General features: G+C 37.6%; 3 protein-coding genes across 3 annotated transcripts; 2 read left to right on the plus strand and 1 right to left on the minus strand.

Moving 5' to 3' along the window:
- Positions 1-558: 558 nt before the first annotated feature.
- MONOS_452 (uncharacterized protein) lies at positions 559-2,399 on the plus strand (the record flags this gene model as incomplete). The annotated part of the gene is made up of 3 exons (XM_067874599.1): positions 559-883; positions 1,018-1,146; positions 2,125-2,399. 3 exons carry the CDS (start codon positions 559-561, stop codon positions 2,397-2,399), a joined length of 729 nt encoding a protein of 242 aa, XP_067733841.1.
- Positions 2,400-4,254: 1,855 nt separating this feature from the next.
- Positions 4,255-11,200, plus strand: MONOS_453 (uncharacterized protein). The gene has a single exon (XM_067874610.1). The coding sequence runs from the start codon at positions 4,367-4,369 to the stop codon at positions 10,028-10,030; it is 5,664 nt and encodes a 1,887-aa protein (XP_067733842.1). The 5' UTR covers positions 4,255-4,366; the 3' UTR covers positions 10,031-11,200.
- Positions 11,201-11,228: 28 nt separating this feature from the next.
- MONOS_454 (putative atypical dual specificity phosphatase) lies at positions 11,229-17,269 on the minus strand. Its single transcript, XM_067874621.1, has 3 exons — positions 17,137-17,269; positions 16,713-17,038; positions 11,229-16,633 (listed from the first exon to the last, which is right to left on the minus strand). The coding sequence occupies exons 1-3, from the start codon at positions 17,236-17,238 to the stop codon at positions 11,533-11,535; spliced, it is 5,529 nt and encodes a 1,842-aa protein (XP_067733843.1). The 5' UTR covers positions 17,239-17,269; the 3' UTR covers positions 11,229-11,532.
- Between the last annotated feature and the right edge of the window lie 169 nt (positions 17,270-17,438).

The raw sequence follows: 17,438 nt of genomic DNA on the forward strand, positions 1-17,438 counted from the left end.
AGACGAGGATCGGAATAGTGGAGGAGATATATCAGGAAGATGTCAAACACAGGAACAATGTGTTCCTGGTCAAGAAAAAGATGGAACATGGAGGCAGATCTTAGACCGTTGTCGTTTGAATGCAGCGGTCCTCACAACGCATTTCAAATGCGACAACGAGAGAACAATGGAGAGAATATTGCTGAAAGAAGATTGGGCATCGACGATAGACCTTCATCAGGCGTATTATCTTTACCCAGTTTCAAAGAATCTCAAATTATATCTCGCCTTAAGATTTTTCTGTAAAGATTTCTAATTTAAAGGAATGCCATTCGGATTCGTAGATGAACGCAGAATATTTTCACTTGTAATGAGGAAAGAGACTAAGGAAATGAGAAGAAGATAGCATATGCTGTTGGTTGTGTATTTGGATGATCTGCTAATATTGCATCAAGATCAAATGCCTTTAAGAAGAATTATTGAAGAAATTGTGCAGTTCAAAGAGTAGCTTGGGCTGCTAGAGAGTAAGGAAAAACTCAATTTATCTCCCAGAAGAGAGTTTGTTATCCTCGGATACAGATGGAACACGGAAATGATGGAGATTCAGATGACAAAAGACAGAAGAGTTGCATTGATGAAGGAAGGAGACAAATGGAAAGAAAAAGCAGCGAAAGCCAAGAAGGTAATAATAAAAGATATTGCCTCGTTCGTTGGAAAACTCAGTGCTATCCGTTTTATTCAGCAAGACGCTTCCACATGGCTGCATTTCATGTATCGCCTCTTACAAAAAGGCTTGGAGTTGCAAGGATGGAACTGACAGATGAAAATCAACTCATTCATCCCACAGCAGATTCTGCAATGGAGGAAGATATTGAAATCATTCCCTCAACGCAAGCTGATTCAAGTGTTTGTCCAGCAGGCAGTAATAACAACAAATGCATCATATTTAAAATGGAGGTGGGGGGGGGGGGGGGGGGGGGGGCGTGAACGCAATCTGTCAACAATCAACTGTTCGATGTACACATTCGGTTTCAACAGCAACAAGCAAAGCGATCATCGAATTCCAGGGAGCTAATGGGGGTGTGGTTATCTCTCAATCATGGTGGTCTACCGTTCCAAAGGAACGAAATCAGTTAACTGTATCTGAGATAGGACAACACATCAATGGTATTCAATAAATACAAATATCAAAATAAAGCGAAGAGGGTGAAAGAACAAGTGATCTTACTGCTGCCGAGATGGAGAGTCCAGAATTGGGACATTCTTTAAAGGTCGATATAACACCAAAGTTGTGATAGGAAGCATCAAAAGGATGTTTTTCAGAAAGGTCATTCTATGCAATGGACGAATGCTAGTCTTCCTCTTGGAAGATCGAGGATCATGTTGTTAATTCAATACAACTCGACGGAGAAGAATGGTGGATACGAACTTTGGAGCAGAAATCTTTCTCAACAGATCTTACAGATGAGGACTTTAATGGAATTGCTGAGACAACTGGAATGGAATACCTTTTCAGCTTTGATGATTTTGCGAAGCAATAGAATAAATGTTGCCACAAAGAAATACCAGACAATATTTTCGATTGGGCATCGAATTGCGCTAACGAATTTTTATTCCTAAGAAATAGTGGAATGTCACTCACGTGCCTGCAAATAACAAATGTTACTGTTTCATTTTATTCAAGTCTCATTTTCAATGCATGCTAGGGTGATATCACACTCATAAAGATATTGTTCAGGACGTTTAGGAGAAAAAGCATATCAATGAAAAAAGAAAACAGAGAAATCTGGAACCCACAGACGTTGCAGAAATATTTTGCAGATCAGGGGCCGAATGAGACACTAAGCTTTAAACAATTGACAATAAAAGTGATTGTTTTTTCAATATTATTTTCTGCTCGCAAATTTACGGAGTTGGGGATAACTGATATGAGAATCTCAAGGTTTTGAGTAGAAAAAAACATATCTCGATACGAGATCGAAGATTTCGGAGAACGCACAGAGATTGCTGTTCCATATTAATCGGAGTTGCCATTTATTTGTCCTCCTTTTTCGATAAAGACTTTGTGGGAGAGAGTTGAAGAAGCCAACCCAAACACAAACAGTTTGCTCCTTAAAACAAATTCCTTTTAACCGTTGACATCAGGAGGGATTCGCAAACTTGCCAAGGAAGCACTGATCAACGCCGGGATACCAGACACATTTACTCCACACTCAATCAAGGCAGCTTCGATTTCAGCTTTGACAATGGAAAGGATTCCTCCAGAAGCGATTGAAAAGTTTGTTCTTCTTTTGCCACTTACAAATACATTGGTTGAACATTTCTTTTGGGCAGATTTGGCATCATCAATGGGCAGGGTGATTGTTTCATCAGCAGAAGGATTAATAAAGCAGGCACAGCATACTGAAGAAGACAAATAGAGATGAATGTTCGAAAACCAGAACAACGACGAAAACAAGGTTGCTCTTGTGAAAAAGCTGTTTAACATTCGAAAAATAAATAACAGAATCCAATTAATACAGGATTCCCAAGTGATCACACCTTCAAAGATTGAAGAACCAAAGGAAGATGAAAAAGAGGATTCAGGATATGATAGAAGGTTCATAATCAGAACAAGAGCCAAATCACAGAAAGATGATATTCAGAAGAAATAGAAAGAATCAAATGATACAGTTTAGATGGAATCATAAATGCACAATAAACCTCTGATCTCAAATCAAAGAGAAGAATTTGTATGAATGCTCTTCAATTTGATGATAATAACTGATTTCAAATGAAATTACTCAAACAAAAAATTATTGTTTTTTGAAAAAATTCAAGTGAAAAACAGTTTTTTAAAGAACAAGATGAAAAAAAAAAAGAAATAATATTGTTTCAAAACAAAATTTCAAATTGTGAGAATAAAAATACAATTGATAAATAACGTCAAACATAGCATTTTGAATTATATCTTTGAACGAATCAATTATTGTTTGATCAAACATGTTATTGTGTATTTTGATAATCCATTCAAAACCTGAGTGAAGTATTGTGAATTATATAATTTATTCCATTTTCCAATTTTACTCATTTTTTTTTGTTTCACTTCATAAAAGAAGTTGGTGATTATTTTTGAAATCATAACTTTTTTCGGGGTGTCGATTTTTCAAACGTTGTTTGTCTTTTGGAAGAGATAATAACTTCAATTTGTGTATTTGTCACAACTGTTTCATATACAATGTTTGAGTTCAAATAAAGATGTAGATGTTTTTTAATATGCCTTTTCACTTTTCAGTATTCTTTTGTTGATGTTCAAGAGAATATTATCAACCGAAATTTTTGACAGAAAAAATATGATCATTAAAAAAAAAACCCAATTTGAAATATCTGTCTTTTTTTCATCCGTCAGTGACCGACAACGACGGTCAATAACAATTTGTGACAAAAAAAATTCCTCTACTGACATTTCCTGTTAAAAAAATATGTATGTTTAGAACTAGATAATATTTATTAAAAATACTGTTTTTTCAAAATAATAAGAGCTCTTGTTTATCGATTTACAAATTAATTATTTATGTAATAAAGAATTGTGAAATCGTTAAAAATTACCATTTTTGACAAATCAAAAATATCATGTCAGTCATTTTGTAGTTGTTTCAATTTTCTTTTGTCATATCACAAAGGTATATTATCAACAAATGTGAAATTGATTTTCGGTGTTCATTAATTTGTATTCAATTCAATTTTTCTTTCCGAAATTTTTGATGGAAATAAAATGGTAAAAAAAATAATCACCCAAGTGTAAACTTATTTTGCATTTCTTCACCTTATGTTTGTTTCATTGTATTATTTTTTTCGTTCAGAATGTTATTAGTATCGTCTTAAAAAGACTTTAGTAACATGATTTGAATCACAAATGAGCTATAATTCCAAATTTGACTCTTGCTTCGGAGAAAAAATTTTGTAACGAAAAAGAATCATCTTGAAATTTCTTTCTTTAAAAGCCATCGAATTCCTATTTTATTTCTGATAAAGGAAAAAAAAATTTTTTTTTATTGATAATTATTTCCACCTAAAAAATTTATTCGTCAATTTCTTTTTTTTTGGCTTCAATTTTTGTTACGCTAATCATTAACCTGAATTTTCAGTTCAAAAATTTGTATGTCACTCAGATTTAATTCATGCAATTAATGAGATATTCTTTCAGAATACATGCTTGCAATTTCAACAGACGATGTTGTTTTTCTGATAACAAATTATGGGAGTGATGATTTATTGATCACTAAATATATATTATTTTCTAGATTGCATATTTATTGTTTGGCTTTTTTGTATCGTTAAGAATTTTCACTACAAATTATACAATTTTTGTTAAATTATTGATATAAAGTTTATACTCCATAAATGAATGGTCGTTCATTTCCTCCTTCACCATGTTTGCCTTCGACACAATCATTTGATTCATCTTTTTTTTCCTTTGAATTCGTCTTTTTATTATTCGTTTAAAACTTTATGTGAATTAGCATATTCTTCAACTGTTGTTTCTTTTCAACCTTCATCGTCTGTTTCTACTTTTCTATACGCAAATGACAAAAATAATTCAAAGATTGGAAACAGCAAGCTTGATTTTCCTGATGATTGTGAAGTTTCATCAAATTCAAAGCATCTACAAATCTTGAGGAACGATGAAATTATGAATTCAACATTGAGTTTGCTTCATGATTCATCTTCACAATATTCATCTTCTCATCCTTCAAAGCGAAGCAATCGAAGAATGTTTGAAGAATGCGAAGATGTTGAAGACGATACCGAAATAAATGATGATTTGGAGAAGTTTGTTTCAAGAAAAGAAGAAGAAGAACTTTGCCAATTAGAAAATTTTGATGCTCATTCGTCTTTACAAATTGTAGAAAATTCATTCGATTCGGAGCTCATTCCTTCATCATATGATTCGTTGCAAAAATCTTTCTTATCTTCAAATTATTCATCATCACCTCCATTTTCGCAAGTACTTTCATTTCCCACATCTTCTTTACCTTTAAGCCCTTCTTGTGCTGCTCCGTTGGATGGATCTCACTTTATGTGGAATTGCATCAGTGAGCATGAAGTCAACACTCAATTACCACCATTAGGCACTTCTCCCAATCCGCATATCATTCATCTCCCAACTGATGATACTTCCATATCTTCGCCAATGATTCCATCTTCAATTGAATCAACTTCCTCAGAATTGAATTCTTCTTTTGCAGCCAGCAACTTACAAAGCTTGTCCCTTGATGGGTTAAAAAATTCATCAAATAATTCGCTTTCGTTGTCCTCTTCTCTTTTGCATCCACCGCCATATCCTCCACAACAGCCACCTCCTCCTCCACCTCCACCACCTCCTCCTCCTCCTCCTCTACCTCCACCTCTACCACCATCAACTTCTGTACAATCTGGCTATGGATCTTTATCATTTTGCTTTACACCTTCTTTGGGCAAGACTCCTGTTGCAAATGATTTGGACAAGCATCATATTGAAGATTCCTTTTCAAAAGCTCAACGAAATAACAAACATGAAATCATTACGACGGTTCCAAAAACTGCCGAATCACTATCAAATGTGATTCTTACAGAAACTGCTGAGATCAAGTCATCATCACTCATGCCCAAAATGATATTCACACCAATGATTGATCTTCCCATGTATTCTCCTCCAGCAGCTGACCTTCCGCCAGCTCAGCCTTATGATACAAGCGCAATTAAAGTGGTCAGTTCAAACAATGCACTAAATGTACCAGCTGCCAAATCTGATGTTTCACTGCACGAACCAAAAAGTTTACAAGTTACTCACGAATCCGTTTATCCTACTACTCAGAGTGGCAGCAATAGTTTTGTTGAGCCTTTGACTCATTTTGGAGCATCTGCTTCATTTCAACCTGTGCGGCATTCTTCTTTTTCTCCAGATAACACTACTGGTACTCCCTTTTTTGTTCCTGCTCCTCCTCATCCTTCTATGCCTTCTCATGTCATTTTGAATGCTCCCACCAAAAGCTGCAATGTTGTTGAACCCTCTTTTCTATTCAGTCGTGCACTTCCTTTAACAGAAGCAACAGTTTCAATGCCAAACGCATCCTTTTCATCTGCACAGCATTTTCCTCAACACAATTTTCCTTCACCATTACATCAAAACCAATTATCAATCACCAACTCAACACTTGCTTCAAAATCAACTTCTGTTTCTTCATCTTTGCCGCCATTGAATTCTTCTGCTTCATTGGCGCTTCCGCCTTCATCCAAAATTTCAATAAAGCCATCTCCAACTGATCTGCCACAAGATATGCTTACTCTACCTGCTTATCCTTCACAAAAGATTCTTCCAGAATTCAAAAAGGTCCATCCAACACAAATTAAGAGTAATAGCCTGGTTTCTTCGACAAAAAATACAAAGTCATATGTGCCTCAGATATCGCAAGTGTCGAGAATACTCAGCGAACGCGTTGAAATTGGCAGAAAGTGCAGCATCACAGAAAATGGAATGGAAAGTGGAATTGGGCGAGAAATAAAACAGAATGCTGGTATTTTTGGAGAAACAAGAGTTCGTCAGGCGCCTTCAGTTGGAGCATTGCCAATGATCTCCTCTCCGTTTGCGCTGACTTCAGCTGTTGTTGGGCTTTCTGATCAGACTCTTCCGAGCAGTCGGAAGACGAGCAAAAAACATTTCAAGCCGCTGAGAACTGAGCGCGATGTGAACGAACAGGCGCCTTTTGCCTCGTTTCTGGAAGTTGTTGGCAAAATCATGCTTCTTCTGGCCACGCAAGACGGAAACCGCTTTTTGCAGAAAGTTCTCGATGTTCTTGCATCGCAGCCGCAGCCTCCGACAAAGGAGGATGAAATTGCATTGGCGCAGTGTTGTATGGGTGATGTCGTCAAGATTTGTGAGGATTATCGAAAGGAACGGATTCGCTTGGCTGAAAAAGAGAAGGAAGAAAGAGAAAGTCGAAGGCATTATATTCTTATGACACATTCGATAAACTCTGCAAGTAGCAAAGCATCAACAGCATCTTCGTCTTTGTCGGGGCCTTCTTCAGCTTCAACGCAATCTTCATTTTCTGTTCCTTTTTTCCTGTTCTATCCATACACTCTGCCATCTCCTGATCCTTCTCCTCTTGTTGTGATGGTTGTTGATCTTGTTCTTCAGGAAATTGAAGGTTCTGTGAAAGTGCTGTGCCTCAATCAGTTTGGCAATTTTACTGTTCAGCACTTGATGATGCGGGGCTGTTCTCGGCAGAGAGAAATACTCTGCACGCTGTTGGGACCTGATCTTTACCAGCTTTCGTGCCATCCGTTTGCCTCGCGTGTTGTTCAGAGGATGATCGATGTGACAGACGGATTGACTCAAGTGAAGCTTGTCAAACAGTTTTTTAAAGGAAAATTGGCGCAAATTGCTCTGAATGCAAGTGGAGCACATGTTGTAATGAAGATTATATCCAGCTGGGTAGATGATCAAGACGATGATGAGAGATATGGAGAATGTGAAGTGTGTGCTGAAACAAAAGAATACGAAGACGAAGGCGAAGAAGAAGTTGAAGGAGAAGGAAATGAAAGGAATGAGGCGGATGCAAAACAAAAGGCGAAGGAAATAATTTCATATGATATTATCAATAAACAGAAAGAAGAAGTGGCTAATCATGGTTCTTTGGAATGTTCTTATGAAACACTGAAAGTTCTATCGAATTCATCAAATGATCATCGAAATACAATTCAGTCTGAGAAATTTAAACCAAAAAGCAAAAATCTGATTATTTCGCTTCCTCCTTCGATGTTTCCGAGAGATTCAACATTTGTGGTGATGGAGCTCATGAGCAAAGAATCTCTGCCAGAACTTCTGCCAACAAAAAATGGATGTTCTTTACTGCAGAAAATACTACAAGCAGTTGATGTTATAATGAAAGCGAAGATATTTCGAAAAGAAAGAAGATTGTGGGAAATGACTATGCAAAGAGAAATGCAACTTTATTTGGAAGAGGAAGGTTCAAAGAAAATGAAAGAAATTCAACAAAGCCATCAGATTGCTGCAAATCAAGAAAGCAGCAAGAAGATTAGCATGGACCAAAAAGCAGAGGAGGAAAAGGGGTTTAGTCGGAAGCAGCACAACTCTGCAATTTCATGGCATCCATTACGTCCTGCCGCATCTGTGGTTAGGCCTCCTTCGACACTTGTTGCTTTCTATCTGAGTCTTTCTGCGTCTGCAGATGAAGTCGCAAAAATGGCTGTGCGGGATTTGCATGCAAGTGCATTCTTATGTGGAGCAATGCTTGTTAATTGGCATGCTATTGATGCTTGGACAGACGCCAAAATGTATCAGCGTCTTGTGGAAATGAAAGCTCAATTAAAAGATTCTGCAAACGTTACAAAGAAGAGTTTTATAAATGATGAAAAGTGTGAAGTTAGAAAAGATAACGATCAATATGGATTGGTGAATACACAAAGTGAAATTTCAGCTGAAAGGAAAATTAATGAATATATTTACATTTCTTCGAAAATGATAGTACCTTCACCTCAGAAGATGTCAGCAACTTCGTCTTTTTCAACATATTCATCTGCCAATTCATCTGCATCCGAATTGAACGTTACTGATTTGCTGAATAAGAATTCGTTGTCTCGATCTCCTTCTCTTAACAATCTATTTCAATGTGCTCTTAGCCAGTCTCAACTTCAAGAATTATCAAGTATTTCATCATCGTTTGCATTTGGATCTTCTTCTGTTCCAATGCCATTGCCTTCATTGCGCCGCTTGTATTTTTCGTCTTTCCGACCGCATATAATCTACTTGATATACTCTCCAATGTCTCATTTGCTTGTGGATAGATTTATGTTTCTTTGCGATTGGAAAACAAAAAAGGAACTTGTCAAACAGCTTCTTCAGCCTCCTACCGCAGCAGAAATGGAAACAATAAACAATCTTAGAAATATTTCAAGAGGAAACTTAACAGCAACAACTTATCGTTTGCTTTATAACAGCTTGAAAATGCTGAACAATAACAGCCAATGGGAAGACAAAGAATCAGTCTCGTTTTCTTCGTCTTCATCAAGCATGCTGATGTCCATTCTGACAGACTCTTCATCTCCATCTCCTTTCTCAACTGAAACACCTCAAATTCCTGATGAACTACCTCAGCTGATTCATTTGTGTGCTGATCCGAAAGGTGCCTATGCTGTTTCAAGATTGCTTCTATCAATCTGTTTCCCTGATGTGTTGCTATTTTTCAATGAGAATATCACAGCTGCTGAAGAAGAAGTGCAAAACAAGAAAGAAAAGAGGAAGAGAAGAAAAAAGAATGTGAAGGAGAATGAAGCACAGAGGAAGCTAATTCACTCTTTGCATCAGAATGAACTGTCTGAGAACGTTCTTGAGAATAAGGAAGATTACGAGTGTTTTGGTGATAATTATAGTTCTTTCTGCAAAGACATTTTACTTGATGAAGAATCATTTATGGATTCTGTTACTTCGGATGAAAGAGTCGTTTTGGATATTGTTCAAAAAATTAATACTCAGATATCATCCACTCAGTTTGCGTCCCTGCCTTCATCTGAAGGCACACCTTCTTCTCTGACCACCTCAAGTCATGTTACGCTGGCAAGCGAGCAATCTTCTGTTGCATCTACTTTGTCTGCCTCATTACCTGCTTCGTCTTCATCATCATCATCATCATCTTGTGGAGATGTGGCTGCATCTGTGTTTTCTTCCTCATCCCCATCATTTCTGTTTCATTCTTCACAAACTTACACAGGAAAAACGCCTATTCCTCTTGAGTTTTGGTTGATGAGAAAAGAAGAAGAAGTTGTTGAATTCGTTGAAAGAGATGATGATATTTCGAATATCCATTTAGAAGCAAAAGAGAGAAAAGAGCTTTCGTGCAAAAGAATTGAGAGAGGGCTGGAACGAGTCTGTTTGATAAGAGCAGCAGTCAAATCATTGAAAGACAACAAAAAGGTGTTGGAGCAGATGCCTTGGGGATTGCTAATGAGCAAGTTTGGTGAGAGTGTGCTGACTGTTACTGAACAGAGAGAGCAAAGATTTCTCTCTTAAATTCAGATATTCTGAAGGAGATTGAGAAAAATTGAATAATAATTCATTGAATGTGAATTTTAAGTTTGTTCACATGAATTGTAAGAGTTATAAAGTTGAATTATGCAACAAATGAAATCATTACATAAATACAATTTCTTTTCTTTTTATTTCATTTTGAGAAATCCTTTTTTATTTATGTCTTCTTTATGTACTTTGAGAGAGTTCGTATATGTTGTCTGTTTACACTTCGGTGCACAGTCAAGTTTGTTTATGAGTGATGTTAGACTATCTTTATAAGAAATGATGCATCAACGATGTTTCATGATTTGCTTGTTTATGTAAGTGACCTGTTGGACAAATGATATTTCAAAATAGTAATAAATAAATATTACCTTTGGATGTTGTTTATTTGAGGATAAAGTTTGTTTGGTTAATTTCTTTTTTCTTGATCATTGCTGAACATTCGGATTCAAGTTCTTTTGTTACTCTGTTTATAAGAAGCTATGTTTTTGTGCGTTAACAAAAGATAATATTTATAATCGCTAAAAATCGATACATTAGCAATTTTTTTTTAAATAGTTTCTTTTCTTTTTTAAGACCATTTCTATTTAGATGTATTTCCTTTCATTTGCTCATGTAAAATTTGAAAATAATTCTTTCATGTATTTGTTTTATTGAATTTATTCTAACCATTCTTAATTGATAGATTTCAATATTCCATTTGAATGCCTTTCTTTCTTTCTTTTTATTTGCTTTCTATTTAAAAAAAAGTTTTTTCGAGTATTTTAATAAATGGAGGTTTTCAAATATTTGCTTTGAATTAGTAAACATTTCTTGATTCTTATAAGTGCTGTGTTTATAAAACTGCACTTTCATTTTTCTTTCTTTCTTTCAATTTTTTATAAATTTGATTTGATCATATGTAACGCTCGATTCTTCATGTATCTAATCTTCACAGAGCTTCTCTCTTTTGAAGTTAGCATGTCATTTTCCATTAATAATATGTTATAGTTTTATTTTTTAGAAGATTTTCATCAAAAATGTTTTATTTTTGTATGAAATACCAACTCTTAAAAGTCTTACAAAAGTCACTTAAATATATTAAATGTCAATTTCTTTTTTTCTTTTTTCTTTTTATAAACTTATTATTAAATGAGAAATTATGAAAGAACGCTCATTAGAACATAACTCTATCTTTTTTTCCCGCAAAAAGAACTTTTAGATAATTTGAATGCATATTCGAAGCGATTTTATGAAATGCAAAATGAAAGAATAAAAAAACAGAAATAACACAAAATTTGAATTCTAAACACAAAATAAAAAATAAATAATCTCAAGTAATTAATGATGAAACAAAAGAAATTGTTTTAAGATAGTGAAATAAAAAGAGATAAAAGAATGAACACATTCACAACATATTTTCCACATTGATTTTTTTGCTTTCCTTCTTTCCACAAAAAAATTCGGTTTAAAAAAAACTGTTATGATTCAATTAAACAACTTTAATTTTTGATGTTTCATCAAAAATTTGGCTTTGAAATAGAATCCTCCTTTGCAAATATCTGCTGACGTTGAAGGGAAGTGTGATTATGATGATGCTGATGCGTGTGTTGATGTCGATGTCTGCTTTGCTGTTCCGATTGATGTACAATCTGTTCTTTACTCTCTTTCTGTTCGATTTCATTTTGTTGTTTGCTTGTCTGTGGCATTTGCTTCTTTGCACTTAAACTTGCATTTTCTGGAACAAGATTGTGTGCTTGAGACTTCAGAATCTCTGAAGCTGTTGCCGATGGAGCTGACACAATAACATCAGCAGATGGCTGAATCATCGCTTTTGAAGAAGATGCCGACGAAACAGTAACGAAAGATGAAGTGGGAGGATGTGAAAAGGAAACTGGAGAAGAAGAAAGAAGAGAATGAGAAGTGGAAGGATCATAAGAAGGATGAAAAGAAGACGAGGTTTGGTTGAAAGATAGAGATTGATTTACAGGAGAAGATTTGCCAGTCGCAGGTGCAGAAGAAGGGAATTCTGAATGTGCAGCTGGCTTTGCATCAATTGAATCCTGTTGGGAATTTGGCGGATTTGTTGAGAAAGTGGCCATTGAAGATTGTGTGGCGTGATGATGATGATGAGAAAAGGAATGAGAGCGGTGGATGCGGCGGAGTGGGCGTGTGTGGTGCAAATGTTTGGTGTGTGTGCTGTCGTTGTGCTTGTGTGAATGATGATGAGAGATGTGATCGTGGCTGTGGCTGCGAATTCTGCGCTGAGGTTGTTGTTGTTGTTCTGGTTGATGATGTTGATGATGATGCTGGCGATGTTGTTGATCAGGTTGACGAGAAGTGTGAGTGTGATGATGGAGATGGCTGCTAATTTGTGGAGAACTCGAGTCTGATGACTGTCTGACTGTCTGTCTGGAGTGATGTTTGACAACAGAATGTTCGTGGCTGAGAATGGACGAGTGTGAAATGATGGATTCCTCGCTCTCTTCGTGAGAAATGCTTGAAAGTGGATCTGAAAAGCTGGAGTGAGAAAGAGAATGAGAAAGTGAGTGCGATACAGAATGAGACAAAGAATGGTTGTAAATGTGTTTGTGGTGTGTGTGGTGTAATGAATAATCGCCATGTGACTTATATTTATGGAGAAGTGAATGGTGTTTGTAAAAATTAAGATGATGCGAAAGATGAAGATGCGGAGAAGAAAGACTTTTGTGAATGCGATGGTGATGATGATGGTGGCGATGATGATGATGATGGACTGGAAGAATAACCTTGTTATCATCATTTCCCTGCTCATCGTCAAATGATTGATCACCAAGTTGTCTGTGATGTTTGTGATGATGCTTGTGCATATGTTTATGATGATACTCATCCAATTTCTCGTTTTCTCTCAAATTCTCATTCGCATTCTGTCTTTCATTTTTCCTGCTTCTTTTCGCTTTCTCCTCCTTCTTTCTCTTCTTTCTCTTCTTCGAGATGTGTCTCGGAGGCTGCGCTGTCTGGTTCATCAGCTCAAACGACCGGTGAAATGTCTCCATCGCAGCCAGCGACAGAAACGCTGTGCAATCAGCCTCGCTGACATTCATCAGAAAATACCTCTCATTTGGAATAGACACTCGGTACTTACAGAGATCTCTGACACTGTCTTCACACTCTCTTCCCTTACCTCCTCCTTCTTCTCTTCTTCTTCCTTTTCCTCTTCTTCCTTCTAAATGCTTACTGCTTCGGATTGGTTTGTGCATTTCGATAAATTTCCCTTTTTCTTTTTCTTTTTCTTTTATTTTTTGTGAATTCATTTTTGATTTCACATCTTCTTCAACAAATTCTTTCTTTTTCTCTTCTCCCATCTTTTCTTCACCATTGCTTTTCACTCCAAAATCTTCATTTTCCTTCAGCTCGCAACCTTTTGGTGCGCAAAAATCTTGCGAATCAAATAGAGAAGAAGACAAAGTGGCTGAAGATTTAACCAAAATTGTGTTTGGAGTTAAATTTTGTGTGTTTTCAGCTGAAACTGACTGATTGCTATTTAAAAGAGAGGTACTCGGAAAGACACACGTGGAAGGAGGGGGCAGAATCAATGGAGAAGACGAAAATGGCAAAGAGGTCGAAGTTGTTGGAGGTAATGAAAACAATGGAAATGAAGAAGAAGACGATGCTGAAGAAGAAGAAGAATTTGAAGATGCAGAAGATGAAGTTGATGAAAATGTTGCAGTGAAAGAAGCATCTGCTGAAGAAGACAAGGCTGCTGATGCAGACAAAGTTGTCGAAGGAAAATAAGGCAAAGGCGGAGGCAGAACAAGAGGGCTCTTAAAAGGAATCGCTCCCTTTTCATCAGATGGAAACATCGAAGTCAATTTTGCTGCTGCTTTTTCCTCAACTGCGTTGCTTTCATCTGATTTTTCCCATTCGGCCTTTTCATTTGAATCAAATTTGCTTTGAAATTCTCCGCTTTCTGAACTCTGGAAAACCCCTCTTCTTCTCATCCTTCCTCTTTTCTTCTCGTTCGTCTTCTTGTTCATTCTGTTCTTTCTTTGTCGTTTCAGCCACAACTGATAGTTCATCTTTGGTGAGTCATCTTCATTGAACACAGAATCAGATGCTGTGTATTTGAACAGCGGAGGCTCTGACGAAGGCGATGGAAGTGCAAGCGACGGAGCAAAAGCAGGAAAAGTTAATGTGAGTGTAAGTTTTGAGGCAAAAAAGGGATGATATGGATTGAATGGAGAAGATTCAGATGGGAAAAACTGGTGAGATGCCTTCAAAATCAAAGGGATTTCTGACAGAGAAAACGGTTTTGTAGAAAGAAGCTCGAGAAAATGAGAGGTGAGCTTTGTGCAAATTGGCGATGGCTCGTCAGTCGCAGTGGAAGAAGAAGGATAAATTGAAGCAGGAGAAAGCAGAAGCTTCCTCTTTGAGCGAGCGATAGCCTCTTTCAAAGCAACTTTTGTGATTTCAATGGGCGACGGCAGATCGACTGAAATTGGCGGGGGAAGAGAAATGGGAAGAGAGCATTTGTAATAAGGAGGGTGTGTGTGTGGCGAGTCATATGGATGGAAAAGAGGATGATAATCAGAAGAAGCCGAGGATAGCTTGCTGTCTGAAGATGAGAATCGAGACAGAAAAGGAGGTGGAAGAACAGGAGGAGGAGAGTCACTTCGATCAGATGGAGAGAGCAGCTGTTTGTGTTGCTGGTCTGACTGAAAGACAGCAGGGAGTGTATTGTGATGAGCATGCTTGGAAGGATATTGAGGGCGATGCTGCGAATGGAGAGGTGAATAAAGAGAAGAATGACGAAGATGCATCGAAAGCGATGAGTTCAAAGGATGTGAAGAGGTTGATGGAAGTTCCTGTGTTTGCAGGCTTGAAGTTTGCGTCTGTTGTGATTTCTGAGATTGTTGTGACTGAAGTGATCCTTTTGACAGCTGTGACAGTTGTGATAAACTATTTTGGCTTGACTGACTGATTTGGCTGATCTGACTCGACTGATCAGATCTGACAGACATCTGAGACTGTGGCTGAGACAGAGGCTGTGTCTGACTCAGCTGCTGAGGTGGATGCGGAGGAAGAGAAGAATGAACAGGAGATGAAAGAGCTGTTTGAATAGCCTTCGGTTGAGAAGCGGGAAATGGGCTTTGGATAATTTTGCGTGGGATGAACGGCGGTGAGTAAGGCGAAAGGGCAGACGGAGAAGATAAATTGCGAGAAAAAGGCGAAGCCAAAGAAGCAGAAGAGCGTGATTGTGTTGATGCTGTTGCGAATGTCCTTGAGCCTGCTGCTGTTGAAGGAGCTGCTGCTATTGGAGAAACGTCCTTCACAAAAAATGATGAAGAGCTTGGCAAAGACACTTTTATCCCACATGCCCTTTTAGCAGCAGCTTCAGCCTCAGCTTCTGCAATCGCCTCAATCTGCCTTTCTCTGTCCCTCACCTTCTCTCTCTCCATCTGCAAGATGGCTTCTCTCACTGTGTGTGGCAGAAGCTGTGTCTGTGAATGCAGCTTGTCTGTCACTCGAGCAAAAAGTGGATCGTAGATGTGTGTGGAGTGATTCGTGCTGACAGGTAGATGGTACTCTCTCCGACTGCACATTCCCCGCTTCCTTGCATACAGCTGCCGTTCCTCCTCTTTCTTCACTGCCCAGTCAATTGCTGCCTTCATCGTGATCCCTTGTTTCCTCAGTACTTCTTCCAGAATGTCTGGGCGCCTTGCCAGCAGCGTCTGAAACGGGTTGGCTGGCGGATGGAGGTATTTCAGCCGGTCAGACATTTCCATCTGCCACTGCGCCATCTCAAAGGGAAACTGATACATCGACATCACTTCATACAGCGCAAACATGATCCAATGCAGCTTGCCAATGTCTTCGTCCTCTTCTGCCCGCTGTATTGAGAACCCATTCAGCCTTCGGTGGTTCAGCCACTTCTGATACTTGCGCGTGTTCTGCCCGATCAGCTTCTTGTTCAGTTCATCCAACATTCTTTCTCCTTCGTCTCTGATCACGGCAGGTGGCGGTGGCTGTGCCAGCGGTGCCAGTTGGATCTTCGAGCCGTACTTCTCCCGCACTCTCCTGTCTCGTTCTCTGTCTGCATGCAGATCCACCCGCTCGAAGGGATCATCATCACCCACATCTTCCACACCTCTCCGTTGGATCTGCCGCAGATGGCTCTGCCCAATTTCTCGCTGCCTGTCTTCGACTCGCTTCAGCTTCTTGAGAGTCACCAATATGTCGTCCTCTGCAAGCCTCACGCTCTCCGTGAAAAACTTCACTTTATCCTTCAGCCATCTTATTTCTTTCTCTCTTTGCAATCTCTCCGATTCTACAATGTTTTTACCGCGCTGCAATATCATTCCCTCCTCCTCTTCCTTCAAGCACTCCAATGCTAGCTTCTTTTCTGCATACGCCTCGTCAGCTACCTTCTCCTTGTTGTGTAACTCTTTCCCTAGCTTCTGTTTTTCCATCTGCAACAACGTTTGATGGACCTCCAAGAAATATTCTCGTTTTAGCCGACCGAATTGACAGCACCGACAATCAAATTCACCGCAAAACAAGCAAAATTGCATTGATCTCTTTCCATATAAAGAGAATTCGTAATCACATAATTGTCTTTTAAATGTTGGATTCATTGCCAATCTTAGGATTTGTTTGAATGAAAATTTTCGAAATATTTCAAAAAATTGATAAAAGTGATAATTATCTGTAAAATGCAAACCCATTTCGAGCGCGTTCAACGTGTCTGTATGCAACAGATAAAGATACATGGTAAGTCTTCATAAGAAATGCAATCACTACTGCTGGGCTTCTGGATTTTCCAGCATGACAATGGACTAAGCATCTTCCATTTCTTTCAACAGTTGCTTTCAAAGCTGTAAATGCAGGTTCCAGTACAGCAATAATATTTGAAACAGAAAGATCTTCGACTTGGCAAAACACAACAGTTTTTACGCAATCAGGCATGCTCAAAGATGGTTGGGTTCTTAATCTTACAATTGTATCAATTCCATTCATTTTAAGAATATTTTTGTCATTTGCAGCAATCTTTTCATGAAGAAATATATCATTAATAGAGTATGTTTTCGTGGAATTCAGTTTGTAAGTAATTTAAATAAGAAATAATAACTTCAAATAATAAAAACCTGATTTCCAACAAATATATGCGCAGTTATTCTGCTTATATCGGCTATCTTATCATGGTGTTCTTTTTCAAAAGGAAGTTTTCCTGATGAAAATAACGCCATAATGAAAAATTAAAATAAACTCGATGATCATAAACAATAATAAAAATCAATGACATGAAAATTAGTAAACAGAAAAAAAGTTTTTTGTTTTTTGTATTTTCTTTTAAAAAAAAAGTGTTTTTGCACAAAACATATTTGAATGTCAGTGAACATTTTAGGCTGCAAAAAAAGAAAAAAAGTCATTTTTAAAAGTTACAGAT

The sequence above is a fragment of the Monocercomonoides exilis genome, assembly GCF_001643675.1.
Source record: "Monocercomonoides exilis strain PA203 chromosome Unknown scaffold6-2077815, whole genome shotgun sequence".
NCBI classification, from domain to species: domain Eukaryota; phylum Preaxostyla; order Oxymonadida; family Polymastigidae; genus Monocercomonoides; species Monocercomonoides exilis.